Genomic DNA, 16629 nt, shown 5'->3' with positions numbered 1-16629 from the left:
GCCCTCATGGCCAGCACTCAGGTAATATGGAGCTAGGCTCACTCTTTGGAATAGGAACACTCCTCCTGGCTGCTACAGGAGCATCTGGCTGCCTCTTGCTCCCTTAGGAATAAAGGGGAAGCTGGTTGTTTGCTTCCTGCACAGCTACCGGGGCTGGTCTGACAGAGTGGTAGGCTAAGCCTGACCTGGCGCCTGGTGAAGTTGGGTAAAGCTGGGGCTACAGGCTTGTTGAATCTTCTGATTACCATTCTGTGCTCTGCTTTACCACCAAACATATTTCAAGCTGGTTTCTGCATACTTTCCATTCTGCTGAGCTCAGTGGGCCTGTGTACAGGTTACCATCTACTCCCTTCCTCTCCCCTTACTTGTGATAATCTCGGACACAGTAGATCTTGTTCTCAGAGTCCACGGTGAAAGGAACCCCATCCAGACACTCATTACAGATGACGCAGCGGAAACAGCCAGGGTGATAGGACTTCCCTAGGGCCTGTAGGATCTGAAGACACAAAAGAAACAACTCAGAGATGAAAGGAAGGAAGAGAGACACGGAGAAAGAGGAACACGTTGGTTAAGGAGCCTAATGCACAGCTGTACCACAACAACAGACTCCACCTAGCCCAGAGCTTGCCCTGGACAAAGGCTAAGAGGGGGCTGGTCTGCTTGACAGAAGAGGATCAAAGAGGAACCTATGCAGACTCTCAGTGCTGACTGGAGGAAATAAGAGACTCCTGTCTGATCCCTCCCTCATAGCAGGGAACTTGTTCTCTCCTAAGAAGCAATGCTAGGTAGGGCTAAGCCTGTCCTGGGACCCGAACATTGGGAAACAGCAATAAACCAGTTAAAGCTGGTCACAAAAGAATCCACCCCTGCTATGGAATGCAGTAAGTATATAGAAAAATGAAAGAAAATTCCAGGGTTGGAGAGATGGCTCAGAGGTTAAGAGCACTGACTGCTCTCCCACAGGTCAATTCCCAATAACCACTTGATGGCTCGAGACCATCTGTAATGGGATCTGATGCCACTTTCTGGTGTGTCTGAAGACAGCTACAGTGTACTCACATATATAAAATAAATAAGTAATTTAATTTTTAAAAAAAGAAAGAAAATTCCAGATGGAGCTAGGAGAACTTGGACAAAGCCTCCACATTGACTCCCGGTACCCCTTCCATGCAGCTTAAATTCTGCAGTGTGACAACCTAGAGGCCTGGCTGGAGCCCTGATCAATCAAATCCAAGTGTGATAGACAAAGTCCCTTTGTTGTCCTTGTTTTTAAAAACACAACTCAGGAAAAGCCCCAAAGGCCTCCTTTCTCTCAGTGTCATTTGATTTGGATGTGATAACTTGAACCACCATCCAAAACAGAAACAACCAAGACACAGAGGAAAGAGAGGAGGCAAACAGAAATGAAGAGATAGGAGAGGGGGAAGGGAGGAGAGGGGAGGGGAGGGGTAGGGAGCAAGCGGAAAGGGGAAGGGAGAGGGAAGGTACTGAGAGAAAGGACAGGAGGGAAGAAGAGAAGGGATTGAGAGGAGAGGAAGGAGGGGAGGAGAGGGGAAAGGAGGGGGGAGGAGAAAGAAAAAATAGAAGAAAGGAAGGAGGGAGACAGGAAGGAAAGCAAATCCTTGGTGAGGTCATGGTCAGTAACAGAACTCACTGGGAATGGCTGTAAAGTCCTATTCTCAAAGTGTGATCCCCGAATGTGCAACCTTAGCACTACCTGAGAGCTTGGTGAGAAATGAGCGTTCTCAGACCCCACCCCAGACCTCCTCATGCAGAATCACCAGGCGTAATGTCTAGCAGCTGTTGTTTTAGGATGACCCGATGCATGCTATTAGAGTCAAGAGATTTCTGTAATTTGTAGCTAAAAGCATATTTGGTGATTCAGTGGGAGATTTACCTCTGCAATTACCTGGGCCATGAAACAGCAAAAATAACAGAACTATGACATCACCATGTACAGGAGCACCCAATACCAGTCTGCAGGGAACACACAGAGCAGTCATCAACAGCTGGTATTAAGCCATGCAGAAAGCCTTCAAACAGGCCTAAGGAGGGGGACCTGAAACTTAGGCAAGTTCTCCAGGACACTGTAAGACTGGAAGAGATGTGCTACAACCCAGGTCCTCCCACTGGACGTCTGACTAGATAACTGGTACCACACATCCCAGCCAGGGAGCACAGGAGAACTACTCTGCTCTCCCACCTTGGATCTCAGACTTCCTCATTACCCACTGGGCTTTACTACCCCTAAAACCCCTTTGGCAAAGTGCCAAAGAAGAGGAACAACTGCAGGGCTTCCAAAAGTCCACTTGGTAACTGGAATGCACTTCCTCTCAAAGGCAAAAGGAGACCCTTAGATTAGCTTAATCCTCACTGCCTTCAGTCAAATGAAAAGAAGATGCACCTTGCTACACCCTGGCTAGCTTCTAACATTCTGGCATTGAGGAATAGGATCTATTTCAGAACATACCCCTTTACTAACACGGTGTTTTCAGACAGTTTATACAGAGTTGGATGGCTGGGGATCTGCTACAGAGCTAAGTGAGTGTCTGCAAGAGTCTTTCTGGGGCAAGAGAGAGGGCGCATCAGTTAAGTCAAGGGCCGGTTCGGTTTCCAGCACCCGCATCTGGTGACTCACTGTCTACCTGTAACTCCAGCTCCAGGGGTTCTGATACCCTCTAGCCTCCATGGTCACTCACATACCTGTGCACATACTAACACAGAGATACACATAAGTTTAAGAAGTAAAAAAAATTTTAAATGTCTTTTTAAAGGACTCTGTATTAGAATTTTTGGCAGGAGATGAGAGTTCTGTTTTAAAGCTAGGAGTCACTCTTAGGTAGAGGGGTATGGCTCTTGCCTGACTACACACACACACACACACACACACACACACACACACACACACACACACACACACTCCTCAGTGTGGTAGTTTGAATGAGAATGGGTCCCATAGGCACATATCTGAATGCTTGATCCCTAGTTGGTGGAACTATTTAGAAGGATTAGAAGGTCAGGTTCCCAGTTTCCCAGTTAGCTCTCTGCCTCCTACTTTTGGGCAAGGATGTAAACTCTTAGTTACTGCTCCAGTACCATGCCTGCCTGCCATGTTCCTTGCCAAGATAATCATGAACTCACCCTCTGGTGAGCCACAGTAAACTGTTTCTTCTATAAGCTTGCTTAGTAATGGTATCTATTCACAACAATAGAATTCATTAATTAGCTAATTAATTAAGTAAGACACTCAGAGAAGCTTTGGCTAGTAATGAGGCTACAGCTGTCCCAGGGCTAAGCTCTGTTGTATACAAGGCCTAAATGGTAGCAGGGACTCCACATAAACAGGGAGAGATCTGTTCACAGTTGCTTTATAAATGTTAGTGTATAATCAGGAAGAAAGCACATTTATCAAAGACATGTACAAGGGCTGAGAATGTAGCTCGGTTGGTAGAGTGCTTGCCTAGCATCCATGAGGCCCAAAGTTCAACACCCAGTACCAGGCCAGGCATGATGGAACCTGCCTTTAATCTCAGGACTCAGGCATGATGGAACACACCTTTAATCTCAGGACTCAGAGGCAGAGGCCAGGCCAGGCATGATGGAACCTGCCTTTAATCTCAGGACTCAGAGGCAGGTGTCTCTCTCTAAGTCTGAGGCCATCTTGGTCCACATAGCAAAAACTTAAACATTCTTCAATTTCAAAAAATTAAAACAGGGCTGAAGAGATGCTCAGTGGTAAGAGCACTGCTCTTCCAGAGGTCCTGAGTTCAAATCCCAGCAACCACATGGTAGCTCACAACCATCTGTAATAAGATCTGATGCCCTCTTCTGGTGTGCCTGAAGACAGCTACAGTGTACTTATATATAATAAATAAATATTTAAAAAATTAAATAAGTTTAAGGTAATTTCAGCCATTTGGCAAGTTTGAGATCAGCCTGGGCTACATGAAACCACCTCAAAACAAAGCAAAAGAAAGGGAAAAACAAAAACCACATGCACAAGAGTACTCTGAAATAGCAGAAGCTCTGTGCACAAGTAGTTCAAAAATGGCAAACACCCTAATTCATATACTATACAACGAAATCTACTATGAAATCTACTTAGAAACAAAAACAACAGAACTACTTATATAGTGAACAAAGCATGTAAATCATATAATGACAGTTTCTTTTCTTCTTTTTCTTTCTTTGGTTTTTATTTGTTGTTTGCTTGTGTGAGACAGGTTTCTCTGTGTAGCCTGGCTATCATAGAATTCACTCTGTAGACCAGGCTGGCTTTGAATTCAGAGATTTACCTCCTTCTGCCTCCCAAGTGCTGGTATTAAAGGCGTGCACCACCCCCCGCCCAGCTCATATTTTTAAGTGAGGAAAGGAGTATCTTAAGAGTCTAGGTTCTACAATTCCACTTGTGGGATGTTCTGAAACCAGCAAACAAAGGGTAGCAATGGAGCCTGGAGCTGCTATGGCCTCTGTAAGGAAGGATCTCAAAGGAGGAAGCAAAGGGACACTTTCTGGGCTTCAACAATGTCTTACATTTTAAGTTGAAATGTGATTACATGGGTAGGTGCACAAGGAAAACTTCACTCATCAGTAGGACTTGTGCCTTTTATTCTGAGTTATTTCTTAACAAAAAGATGAAAGAAAATAATAAAAATGATCATGATTGGTAGTTCCCCTCTCCAGAATGAGATCACTGCATTAACACAAAATGGAATGAATGTTTCCAGCTCACTAACCGTTTACCATGATTGACATATTAAGGACTGTTTTCTTTTTGCTGCCACTGGGATTGAACTCAGAGCCTTCAGCATGCTCTGCAAGCAATGGGCCACTGTGTTTCTTCCCAGCCCAAGAAAGGAGCTTCCTATAAGCTGCTGAACTCCTCAGAGGAACCCTCCATTCACTCAGGCCCAGATCTTTGGATTAACTTTTCCTGCCCCTTCAGACGTTCTTTTAAGTGAAGATGAGCTCAGTGAATGAAACAAAACTCATCTAACAGAGAGTGGCTCCTAGGAAACAACACAAGGACCCAGCCTCTGAGGAACCCAGCTATGAGGACCATTCTTTGTTCCTCCCAGGATTAAGGATAGAGCCCTGAGGCACATACATGCTAGGCAAGCATTTTGACAGAGTTATGCTCCTAACTCTCACATTCTGACACTGAGCTATCCCCCTTGCTCTTACATTCCTGTTTCTGGTTTTTCGCTTTACCAGTTTCCAATGGTAAACAATTTGTTGACCTCAGCACCTGATTCCACAGAGAACATTATTCTCACTTATGAAACAAAAATGGAGACTCAGACAGCCTAGAAGAACCAGTGGCCTAGCATAAAATGGGATAGGAAAGCCTAGGCCCTGTCCGTATGAATGCCAGGTGCTTTCTTAGGGACAATTTGTGCTGGAAGAAAAAACCAACCACATTCACCTGACTGTACCTGACTCCCAGGTGACTGAGACCTCTGCAAGTAAAATAGGCTGCCCCTAGCACCTCATCGGGAAAGCCAGTGATCACAGAGAAACCAGATGTAGGCCAGTGTGAGCTGAATCACGGCTGTGTGCATGGTTAAAATCGCATTGGTCCAAGCCAACAAAAGCATCTATTAGAGAGGAACTGGCTGCACCAGGAAAGGACTTCTTTAAATAAAACCAGCAGTGACCGGAACCAGAAAGAGAACAGAGCCTCCTTCCCAGGGCTCGCTCACCAGGGCTCACTCACCATGTCCATAATCAGGTGTCCACAAAGAAAACACCTGTCCGCAGACTGCTGAAAGCCAGAGTACTGTTGAGGAGAGACAAGAAAGATGAGTCAGCCACCTCCCCAGCTGCAGAGGGGAGGAGGGATTCCTGAGAAACCTGTGATTCCCCTGAGGGTGTGAAACTGTGTGCTGAGTCCAGGGTAGTCCAGGGGCCCCCATCCTAGCAGCTGTATCTGGGCCCCTCGCCATGTTAAACTCTTGTGACACAGAGAGGCTTTAATTCCTCATCTCTAAGATTCCCAAAGACAAGATCCTTGGAATCACTTGGACAAAGTAAGACAAAAGTAAGTTTATGGGCCCCACCTCAGATATACTAAGTTTGAGACAGAGCTGGGACCTGGACTCTGTGTGCCTGTGTGCGTGCATGTGTGTGCGTGCATGTGTGTGTGTGTGCATGCGTGTGTGTGCGTGCATGTGTGTGTGTGCGTGCGTGTGTGTGTGTGCATGTGTGTGTGTGCATGCGTGTGTGTGTGTGTGTGCGTGCGCGTGCATGTGTGTGTGGGCATGTGTGTGCATGCATGTGTGTGCATGTGTGTGCGTGTGTGTGTGCATGGTGTGTGTGCGTGCATGTGTGTGTTCGTGCGTGCACACACGTGTGCTGAGCACACACACACGCACACACACGCACACACGCACACATGCACACACGCACACGCACACACACGGGTTGGGAAAGAGGCACGTGTATACATGAATAAGGCCTGTAGCTTATCTTCTGCTTCAGGACTCAGATTACTCAGGCAGGCCTGAGGACGGAATGGCCCTCTGATATCAGTACCAGAAGTGCAGAGAAGCCATCTCCTGCCATCTGGACTTCGCAGGCTCCTGCCCTAAGCCACCCTCACCCACACAGTCTGTGTGATAATACTCACCAAAAAGTCTTCCTCACAGAATACTTTGCCATTGACAAAATAGAAGGCCTTTCCTCTTAACTTCCTGCCTGAAGTAAAAACAGGAAGATGGGGTAAAAGGAAGAAGGTTAATATTTAATAAGATAGCTTTAAAGAAAGAGGCCCTAACTCTAACCACACATAGGAAATATCAACTGTGAACGAGAGTTTTTATTAAAGAATATTAGGTGGGTGTGGTGCTGGGCACCTATAATCCTAGTATTTGAAGGCAAAGCCAAAAGGATCACCACAAGTTAGAGCCCACTGCTTAGAAAAATGTCTGTGCACCTTAGTGACAGGCTAGAGGAGGCACACAGCAGCACAGGGCACTGGCAGCAGTCTCTCCTGCGGCACTAAGGACAGTCACCCATGACAACCTACCAGAATGCTATAAAATAGTAACTACAGAAACCCACAAGGGAAGGATGTGTTGAATTTTCTCTTGATGTAAATGGTGAGGTCTGGAGTATGGGACTTCAAAGCATGAACTCTTAGATTAGACTTCTGATTTTAAATGGCCGAAACACTGATTAGAAAAACATTCTCACATGGAACATGAAGTTAGGCCCAGCACTCAGTAAGCAGAGGCAGGTGATCTCTGTGAGTTTGAGGGTTTGAGAGAAACACTGTCTCAAAAAACCACACACACACACACACACACACACACACACACACACACACGTAAGAAAGAAGAAAAAAAGAAACAAAGAACAAAAAAAGAGAGAAAAGAAAACATCCTCAGGCTGGGGAGATGGCTCAGCAGTTAGGAGCACTGACTGCTCTTCCAGAGGTCCTGAGTTCAAATCCCAGCAACCACATGGTGGCTCACAACCATCTGTAATGGGATCCGATGCCCTCTTCTGGTGTGTCTGAAGACAGCTACAGTGTACTCACATACATAAATAAATAAAAATAAATCTTTAAAAAAAAGAAAAGAAAAGAAAAACATCCTCAATCAATGTCTTTAGTCACAATGTGTGTAGAGCCAAGACATATGCTTGGGCAAGTTCAAACACAGCACCTCTATTGGGCATGCAGGTGAGGCTCTAGAGTGCTGAGAACTCTATGTACTTCTGGTGTCCAACTGCAGACAACCCACAGTCCCCTGGAGTCCCAAAAAGCCTAATGATTTCCTGGCATTGGATGAAGTCAAGACCCTGGGGCCAAGGACCTACCCTGACAGCAAAATCACCAATGTGACAAAGCAAGGTGGCACAGGCCTGTCATCCAAGCACTGAAAAGGCCAAGGAAGGAGGATCGTGAATTCCAAGGAGAAGCAGCAGCCTGTTACATCATCTTCACAATAATCTCGTTACTAATAGCAACCTAATACCTATCATATAAAAGATGTCAATTCTACCTGTAATCAAGGTTAGGTAAATTAGAACCACAATAAAATCCTATCTTCATTTCATAAAATAGGAGAGTAGTAAATCTGGTTAGGTACGGTGAAGCATACCTGCAATTCCAGCACTCTGGATATTAAGGTTTGGGTTTTTTTGCTTATATTGTAATGCTAAATACTGGCCCCCCAAAGCCTGGTTGCCAAGGCACTATGTAACCTTGCCCCCCAAGTTATCCCTGATTGGTGAATAAAGATGCCTACAGCCTATAGTCGGGCAGAAGAGAGATAGGCAGGGGTGGGGGGATGGGGGATGTCTTGGTTAGCTTGGGGTAGGAGAGACCTCAAGGAGAGAAAAGAAGGTGGGGAAAAAGGAGAAGACACCATGGGGTAAGAATCTTAAAATAATGGCCATGTGGGCTGGCTAACTGGAGTTAAGAGCAGCCTAGATTATTGGCTGGGAGATAGGCATAACGACATGGAGGATGGATATCTGCCCAGCTCTTGTGCTGACAGAGGCTTGTTATAAATCTGAAGGAGGTGTGTGCCTTCTCTCAAGGAACTAAATAGTCAAAGATGGGATTAAAAAACCCCAGACTGGGGTTAAAAATATTTAACAACACATGAGGCAGAGGCAGAAGGATCTGGAGTTCAAATTTAGTCTGAGCTACCCAGTAAAATCTTAAAAAACAAAATCACAACAACAGCAAAAAAGGGAAAAGTATGTTTCAAGACAAGGTCACACCATGCAGCCCTGGCTAGCCTGAAACTTAGTTTGTAGACAAGGTTGGTCTCCAACTCTGAGAAATCTCTCTGCCAGATGGTCCACCTTCTAATCCTGCCTCAGCTCATAGCCTTTTTATTGAAAGTGATGCCTATAAGAGATTCTATATATACTCAGAGATTGCCAGCCTCTGCTTCCTGAGGTGCTGGGACTAAAGGTGTGGACCAACATACCTAGCAACAAAAGAAATTTTACTAAATAGGGTGACCACTGGAGGAGTATTCAAAGAAGTAACCACCCTAGGAGTCATCTGTCAGGAGCCATAGTTACTAAAATCCATGTGCAAAAACATAGCGTGATCTCCAGAAAACAGAAGCATCTTCAATGCCCTGGAGATAGAAGAACTAGTAAACCAAAGAAGAACCTAGATCAATATTCAATGGTATTCACTGACCCACATTAAAGCACTGGGTCTATCCACATCATTAACTGAACATTAGTTAAACATGTCCAGAGTTTGACACTTGTCCTTTGATCAAGTCACACACTGATCACTGAGTCCTGGTCCAATCTCATCTATGGAGCACCCAAGTTTCCCTGATTTGTCCTCAGACTTCCCAGAGGATGAACCAGTTAGAGACAGAACCAAAGATCACAGGAGCTGTAGTTAAAGGCAGAGCACTAGAGGGAGCAAGGGTGCTGCCACCAGGAAATGGGACTTCATTCCATCTGCAACAAACACCAGCTCTGTTTCCAGGAGTCTGGTCTAGGACGTGAGAAAGAACCTGAGCTGGACACCAATGCTTGGTTTTACTAGGAGTAGAGAAGCTGGGGAGATGGCCCTGCTGTAACCATGAGATTTCTACCCAGCCACTTTCTTTCCAGTATTAGGACTCTGAAGCTGAATTATTATGAATAACTGCCTAGGTCAGAAGCTAGGGCTTATTTCTCAACTAGCCCACAACGTATAGATCCCGTTTATTCCATTCTATGAGTGCCACATGGCAGGTTACCTTTTCTCAGGTTTATGCAACTGTCTTCTCCAGAGTTCAGTGTGAATCTTTCCCAGACCCCCCCCCCCCCAGCTCTGTGTGTGTGTGTGTGTGCTTCTCTCTGTCTCTCTGTCTCTGTCTCTCTGTCTCTCTCTGTCTCTGTCACTGTCTCTCTCTCTCTGTCTCTGTCTCTCTCTGTCTCTGTCACTGTCTCTCTCTGTCTCTGTCTCTCTCTGTCTCTGTCTCTCTGTCTCTCTCTGTCTCTCTGTCTCTGTCTCTCTCTGTCTCTCTGTCTCTCTCTGTTTCTGTCACTGTCTCTCTCTCTCTCTCTCTGTCTCTCTCTCTCTCTCTCTCTCTCTCTCTCTGCCAGATGTTCCACCTTCTAATGCTGCCTCAGCTCATAGCCTTTTTATTGAAAGTGATGCTTATAAGAGATTCTATTTATACTCAGCAGTTAAGAGAACTTGATACTCTTAGAAAGGACCTAGGTTCCACTTCCAGGACTCATATGCCAGCTCACAGAGAGCAATAACTCTGGTTCAGAGGATCTAACGGCCTCTTCTGGCCTCCATTTGCACCAAGCATGAAGGTGGTACACATAAAGCATTTGGCCCAACACCCATACAGATGGGGGAAGAATAGCTCTACTCTAAAACCTACAAAGGCCATTACTATTCAAAAGTATTAAACCTCCTAGTGTGCAAACAAACACAATGGAGGTAGAGGCTGATCATGTGTACATCACCAAGGACTGTGACGTGTTTACTATCCCTGTCACTGCATAGTTTCCTAAGCTAGGAGTAAAGTTGCAAACTCTTCCTGGAAAGGAAACCTTTAAGATGCTTATCTTAACTCCAGGAGGCTGACTTGGCTTTGGGACAGAATAAAAAAATAAATATTTACTCAAAGAAGCGATTGCATAAAACAGAGTGCATCTAACTGATGAACTGTTACATAGCTTTTTAAAATACCTCATAAATAATGTTTTAATGATACCAGAAAACGCTTATGCTATAAAAAGAGAGTCAGAACACATGAGTGAGTGAAGAAAGCAAGCTGGGCATGTGTATTCCTGGCACAATTCCATTTTAGTAAGTATGTCACACCCCACTGGCACATAAGAGGGTGGAGGGGAACAGTGGCCAGCAGTGTGGAAATGTAAGGTGAAAGCTACTTTCTACTTTATGTTCTTCTAACATACTTGACAAATGGAGTTAAAAATTTCATTTTCCACTTTGTACACTTTTTTGTTTTTTAAAAGTATGTATAACAGAAAAATACTTAGCTTTTAAGAGGCTATGTTATTAATTAAAAAAAAACATAATATAAATGAAAAGGGAAAAAGTAAGATTTATCCTCAGCCATGTAAAGAAGACGGTCTTTGGTGAGTCTTGGTACAGTCTTTCCTAATGTTTAAAGATTTGTTTTATTTTTTTAAATTCATGTGTACATGTATGTGTATGTATGTACATGCACAGCCCCTGTAGAATGGAGGCAGGTTTGCCTTTTTCTTCTTTCCTATGCTTCACCAAATGCTTAACAACAAGCAGGTGATACTATGATTCCTTTTTAAAGACCAGATCTTGCCATGAACCCCAGGTTGGTCCTGAACTCACTACGCAGCCTTGAATGGCCTTGGATATTAAGTACTGCTCTCTTTAAAACCACAGGTTGGCTAGGCAACTGTTCCTGCTGCCAGCCCTGAGCTGAGAAGTCTTGTGCCCAGACAGGAAGGCTCAGGGAGCAGCTCGGAGGACATGTCTGGCTTTTCTCTATTCTCAGTTTAAACATTAAGCACCCCCCTCCCAGAGACCCAAGAGGGTGGAAATGGGTCTGCACCAAAGAACTTGAGCCTCAGTCCTCACTTCAGGTCAGAAACTGTATACAGTCTTCAAATTTACTTGCTTCATCTTGTCAGAGTAAGAACACCATATGCCAACTGTTCTTCCTGTCCTGGGGCCTTGGTACAGTCTTTCTAATGTTTAAAAATTTGTTTTATTTTTTAAAATTCATGTGTACATGTATGTGTATGTATGTCATATGGAGATCCCCTAGAACTGAAGGTGCAGGCACTTGTGAGCTGTCCAACATGGGTGCTAAGACTGAACTCAGGTTCTCAGGAAGAGCACTGAGTACTCCTAACCCCTGACACACCTTTTTAGCCTGGGCTTTCTGTCTTTAAAGGAAGAATTTTCAGCCTTGTTGCACATGTCCACTGCTGAGTCTGTCTTGTCACCTGCCTTTCAAGGAACTTAACAGTCATTTCTCCTAAAAGTCATCTCCTACTCCAGTTCTGAGATTGGGGAAATGATTCACTAGAGTGAAGCAGAAATAGAGCACGTGACTATGACCATCACTGAGCAAAGCAGAAATAGAGCACGTGTCTGTCACTATCACCGAGCAGAGCAGAAATAGAGCACGTGTCTGTCACTATCCCTGAAAAGAGCAGAAACAGACCACGTGACTATCACTATCCCTGAAAAGAGCAGAAATAGAGCACGTGTCTGTCACTATCCCTGAAAAGAGCAGAAATAGAGCACGTGTCTGTCACTATCTTTGAACAGAGCAGAAACACCAGAATTGACTATTCCTGTGATTTACATGAAACCTCAAAAACACTCTCAACTCTGGGGGTTTCCTTTCTTCCCATGAAAACATATGCTTCCCCAGTAATGGTAGGGAGCCCAGAGCTTTGTATGACAGGCAAGTGCTCTACTGCTGAGATAATCCCATCAAAAACATCATAAATGAGGAATCCTAGGCTCGTCCAGGTAGTAAGTGGACAGCTTCATCTGATTCTGAAGGCAACCAGCAGCTTCTTTAGGCCACCCCACAGTCCTAATTTTTGTAGGACACAAGCCTATATTCTCCATTCCTCAGTGAATGCAAATGAAGCTTTCACTGTTTACAGAAACCTTTACACACTGTAAAGGTAAATGAAACCTTGTTACATTTTGTCATAGGGTGTAATCAGAATTCTCTAATAGCACATATTTGGATAGACTCTTGGTCTAACTCAGACCTAGAGGCAAGCTAAAACTGCTACCTGTTTAAAGAAAGGAGGCACGAAGGGAGCAAGCCAGGAAACACCAAGCAGCCAGTCTGGAGAGCAGGGAAGCAAAGAATGCTTGATCCAGGCTCAGTCACTCCAGAGCAGGCCAGAAAAACTCACCTAGAGATCCAGGACTACAGATGCTCACAGCTGAGCACAGAGCTACCACTAGGTGGTGTTAAATCCAGGCAAGAGTAGGACAGACTGAGGCACTCCATCCCAAGGAGAGCCCCTACTGTCAGGAAGTAGGTAGCACAGGTTACTTCATTAATCTTGTAATAATGCAACCTTCCAGTTTAGGAATTTGAGCCTAACTTACTTTATTTTTCATTGAGTCTTCCTTTGCTGGCGGATTAAATAAATACTAAAGAAGTCAACCTTAAAGGCTGGAGTTATTAGAGTTGAGAATCCAACAAGGTCTTCCTAGGGCAAAGTCAAAAGTCTCTTCACAATACACAATCTCTTTCCATTTCTGCTCCATAAGAATTCTCAGAGTATGGAACATGACGGAGGAGCACATAGACATTGCCATGTGTGGCTATCTACATGTGAATTTAACTAAAGAAACTTTAATGGTTCAAAGTATATTCCAAGTAATTGATGGCCACTGAGATCACAGTTGTACGACATCTATATTGTCCCACAAAATGATTCCTAATCCTACTTCTTCAAGTGGCCTTTGCTAAGGACATTTTCCTCAGTGCTGGGGGTAGGAGGGTTGGGCTCCCAGTAAGGACCCCGACAGATGAAATCACTGTGGATGAGTGACAGGGACAGTATGAGGGTGCCACGCAGAGGCCAGTCATTTAATCTGACTAGTAAGACGAGGCTTCCAGCACCCTCTTCTTCTAGAAATAGGGATGATATAACAAAGTCTAAAAAAGTAGTTGGTCATTGGCTAAGACTTCACTACAAATGTTTTCTTGATGGGTGAAAAAATGCAAAGGTTTCCCAGCAAGGAGATGAGTTTCTCATCAAAGGAAGTAGAAGTCAGTGGTCAGCTAGATCAGTTTGTCTGTGCTGTCAACAGCGGCTAACAGACACATGGGAGCATTTACATATAAATGTAATTAAAATAAAGTAACATGAAAAGTTCAGTTCTGGGCTGTGACGGCTTAGTGGTTAAAGTCCCTTGCTATACAATCATGAGGACCAGAGTTCAGAACCCAGAGCCCACATAACAGGCCAGGCAGTTCACAATGGCCTGTTAACCACAGCTCCAAAGGATCTGATATCCTCTCTGGCCTCCATACATGCACAGGTACATGTACCCACACATATATGTGCTCTCTCTCTCTCTCTCTCTCTCTCTCTCTCTCTCTCTCTCTCTCTCTCTCTCTCTCTCTCTCTTTCTCTCAGACACACACGCACGCACACGCACAAAACTAATACATGAATAAATCTTCAGAACAACTTGGTTCTAAGACAAGTGTGGTGGTCCACATCTACAGTCCTAACATTCGGGAGGCTGAGACAGAAGGACTGCAGACAGAAGGACTGCCACAGCTTTGAGGATGGCTTCACATAACTAATTCAGTTCAAGCCCAGTGTGAGCTTATAGTAAGACCCTGCCTTTAAAAACTTAAGTTAGCTCAGTTCTAGATCTTGAACCAGTTCATTCCATGGACTTGACATCACCTGTGACTCGGAGGTTGACTGCTGCATCACCACAAAATCAGTCTGATCTGCCTCTTCAAACAGCTCTGTGCAGAGTAGGTCAGCTCTTAAAGCACACTGCTAACCACAAGGTAAGACAGGGAAAAATACTATTTTTTTCATTGTTATTGTTGGAGATAGCATGTTATTCTAGCTCAGCTAGCCTAGAACTCTCAGTCTTCCTGCCTCAGCCATGTGAGTGGTGGGATAACAGGTGTCAGCCATGAAGCGTAGCAAACCAAGGTCCAGGGCAGAAACATAGAAGGTAGAAGCATTTGGGCCTTGCCTGGAGTTACCTTTCTCTGTCCTTGTCTCTTTCCAGTAAAGAGTCACTAGGCATTACCTAGCCCCTGGACTCCTTAGTAGATAGTAGATAGATAGATGATAGATGATAGATAGATGGATAGATAGACAGACAGACAGACAGATAGATATAAAAAGATGAAATTAAGGATCCTGGCAGACAGCACCATACCAGCTCCTGTTAGGCTACTGTCATAAGTTACCAATGCCAGGCCCCTTAGTGACCTTAAGTTTCCTTAAATGAAATCTACCTGAGGAAAATAATTATACCCACCACTATTTTCCTCTTTTTCTATATGCTCTACATTGCTACTTCCTTCTCGGTGTCCACATGGCACAAGGCTGGACAGTGACCACTACAGGGAGTGTTGTTGATGTGGAATGGCTTTGCTCTAGCCACTGGGAAGGGTCCATGGCCTGTGTCCAGGAATTGTATTTGCCAGACTCCCAGGCTGTTCAGAGCCCTGAAAGCACTCCTTGTTCCTGGATGCTGAGTCTCATGGCCACATCCAACCTCAGCCCTTCTGCTGTCTGCCACATACATGGTAAGATTTTTCCCTTCTAGTTTACAATATGACTTGAGCACTTTCTAACTCCCTACTCACACCAAGACCCCACATCCCCTCATATGAAAAGAAAATGGCTGCGAAGTGACACAAAGGCATGAGAAGATGGGTTGAGGGCTTCATGGTGATACACATTACAACGAGACAGACACAGGTGCAGAGACACTAGTGAAGAGACCAGGAGAAGCAAGGGAGGAAGAGAAGCAGAGGAAGAACAAATTATTTAAGAAGACATCTCAGAGACAGGGCAGGGAAGGACACTTAGACAACTGAGAGAGAGCCAAGGATATCTAAGAGTGGAACTCCAGCACCCGATGTGACATCTGAGACAAGAGACTCCCCTCTCTGTGTTCTGAGTTGACAAGGAAAAAAAATGACAATTTCCATACAATTGTGCAACATGAGGTGCTTAGAATGGATATGCAGCAGCAAGTGGAGGTGACGCCTGGATATATTTCCCATACTAATCATTTAACAAGCACAAAGAATCTGATGATCTCTCACAGTTGGAGACTTCATGTTCCCTGGGCCAGCCAGGTCTAGCCTGGGAAACCAGGCCTGGTCATCTAGCCTAGTATACCCTTGAGAGCATAAAGACTCTGAAAACACACCAGGTTCTGGCCACCCCTCCTGGGTCTCCTGACCTGCGCATTCTGCCCAGCTTCAACCTATTTTGGGTTCTTTCTGGCCCACTCTCTCACTTCCTGCCTCTCTTCCCTTCTTACATTCTTGACCTTCGGTGTTCTCAGATCTAGCTGACTCAGGTCACACTTAGGTGTCAACACAGTGAAGAATGCTGGGACAAATGGGACTCACTATCCAGTCTACTTTCCATAGTCACTTGAAAGAGACCACACACCCAGCCTGTGGTCACAAGGCCCTGCCCAAGTCAGCAACTTGGTCAAAAAAGTCAAGGCAGGATGGTCACCCAGTGCCAGCTCCCTCCTGTGGCTCAACAAAGGAAATTGAGATCAGGGGTGAGGAGGAAGGGCTGAGGAGCCACAAGATTCTGATCAAGAGCTAATCAAGCTGTTTGGTATGATATACTCAATAAGATAGGCTGGCTTTTTAAAGTGAGGGCAACAGCAGAACTCCCTGAACTAAGTCAAGGTCACAGTGAGGCACTTTGAGCATCACACCATGGTAAGTTGGAAGTGACACCTTGGAATTATCTAGGAATATTACAGTGCCTCTGTTGAGAAAGCCAGCTTGCCACAAATTTGTTAGTTTAAGCTCCACTAACTCAGAATATGTGTTTCCAAAGCTGGGTTGGCAAGGTCAATTTCAAAGTTCAGGAAAAGGGCCTTGGATCCCAGAGGCAGATTGAGACTTTGTAAGGAAAACAAAA

The 16629-nt window shown here is 44.8% G+C and overlaps 1 protein-coding gene across 2 annotated transcripts in view; it reads right to left on the bottom strand.

Annotated features, from left to right (window-relative positions):
• Limd1 (LIM domains containing 1) overlaps nt 1–16629 on the bottom strand; it is a 50419-nt gene that overhangs the window by 3929 nt on the left and 29861 nt on the right. For both annotated transcript variants that reach the window (XM_032911290.1, XM_032911291.1), the window contains 3 exons: nt 6629–6696; nt 5717–5779; nt 366–496 (listed from right to left, as the gene is read on the bottom strand). In XM_032911290.1, coding sequence (XP_032767181.1) covers nt 366–496; nt 5717–5779; nt 6629–6696 — 262 coding nt within the window. The remainder of the gene's footprint in view (nt 1–365; nt 497–5716; nt 5780–6628; nt 6697–16629) is intronic.

The sequence above is a fragment of the Rattus rattus genome, chromosome 8 (genome assembly GCF_011064425.1).
Source record: "Rattus rattus isolate New Zealand chromosome 8, Rrattus_CSIRO_v1, whole genome shotgun sequence".
NCBI lineage: Eukaryota > Metazoa > Chordata > Mammalia > Rodentia > Muridae > Rattus > Rattus rattus.
The sequence above is the reverse complement of the archived record's forward strand: the minus strand, read 5'-3'. Positions and strand labels throughout refer to the sequence as shown.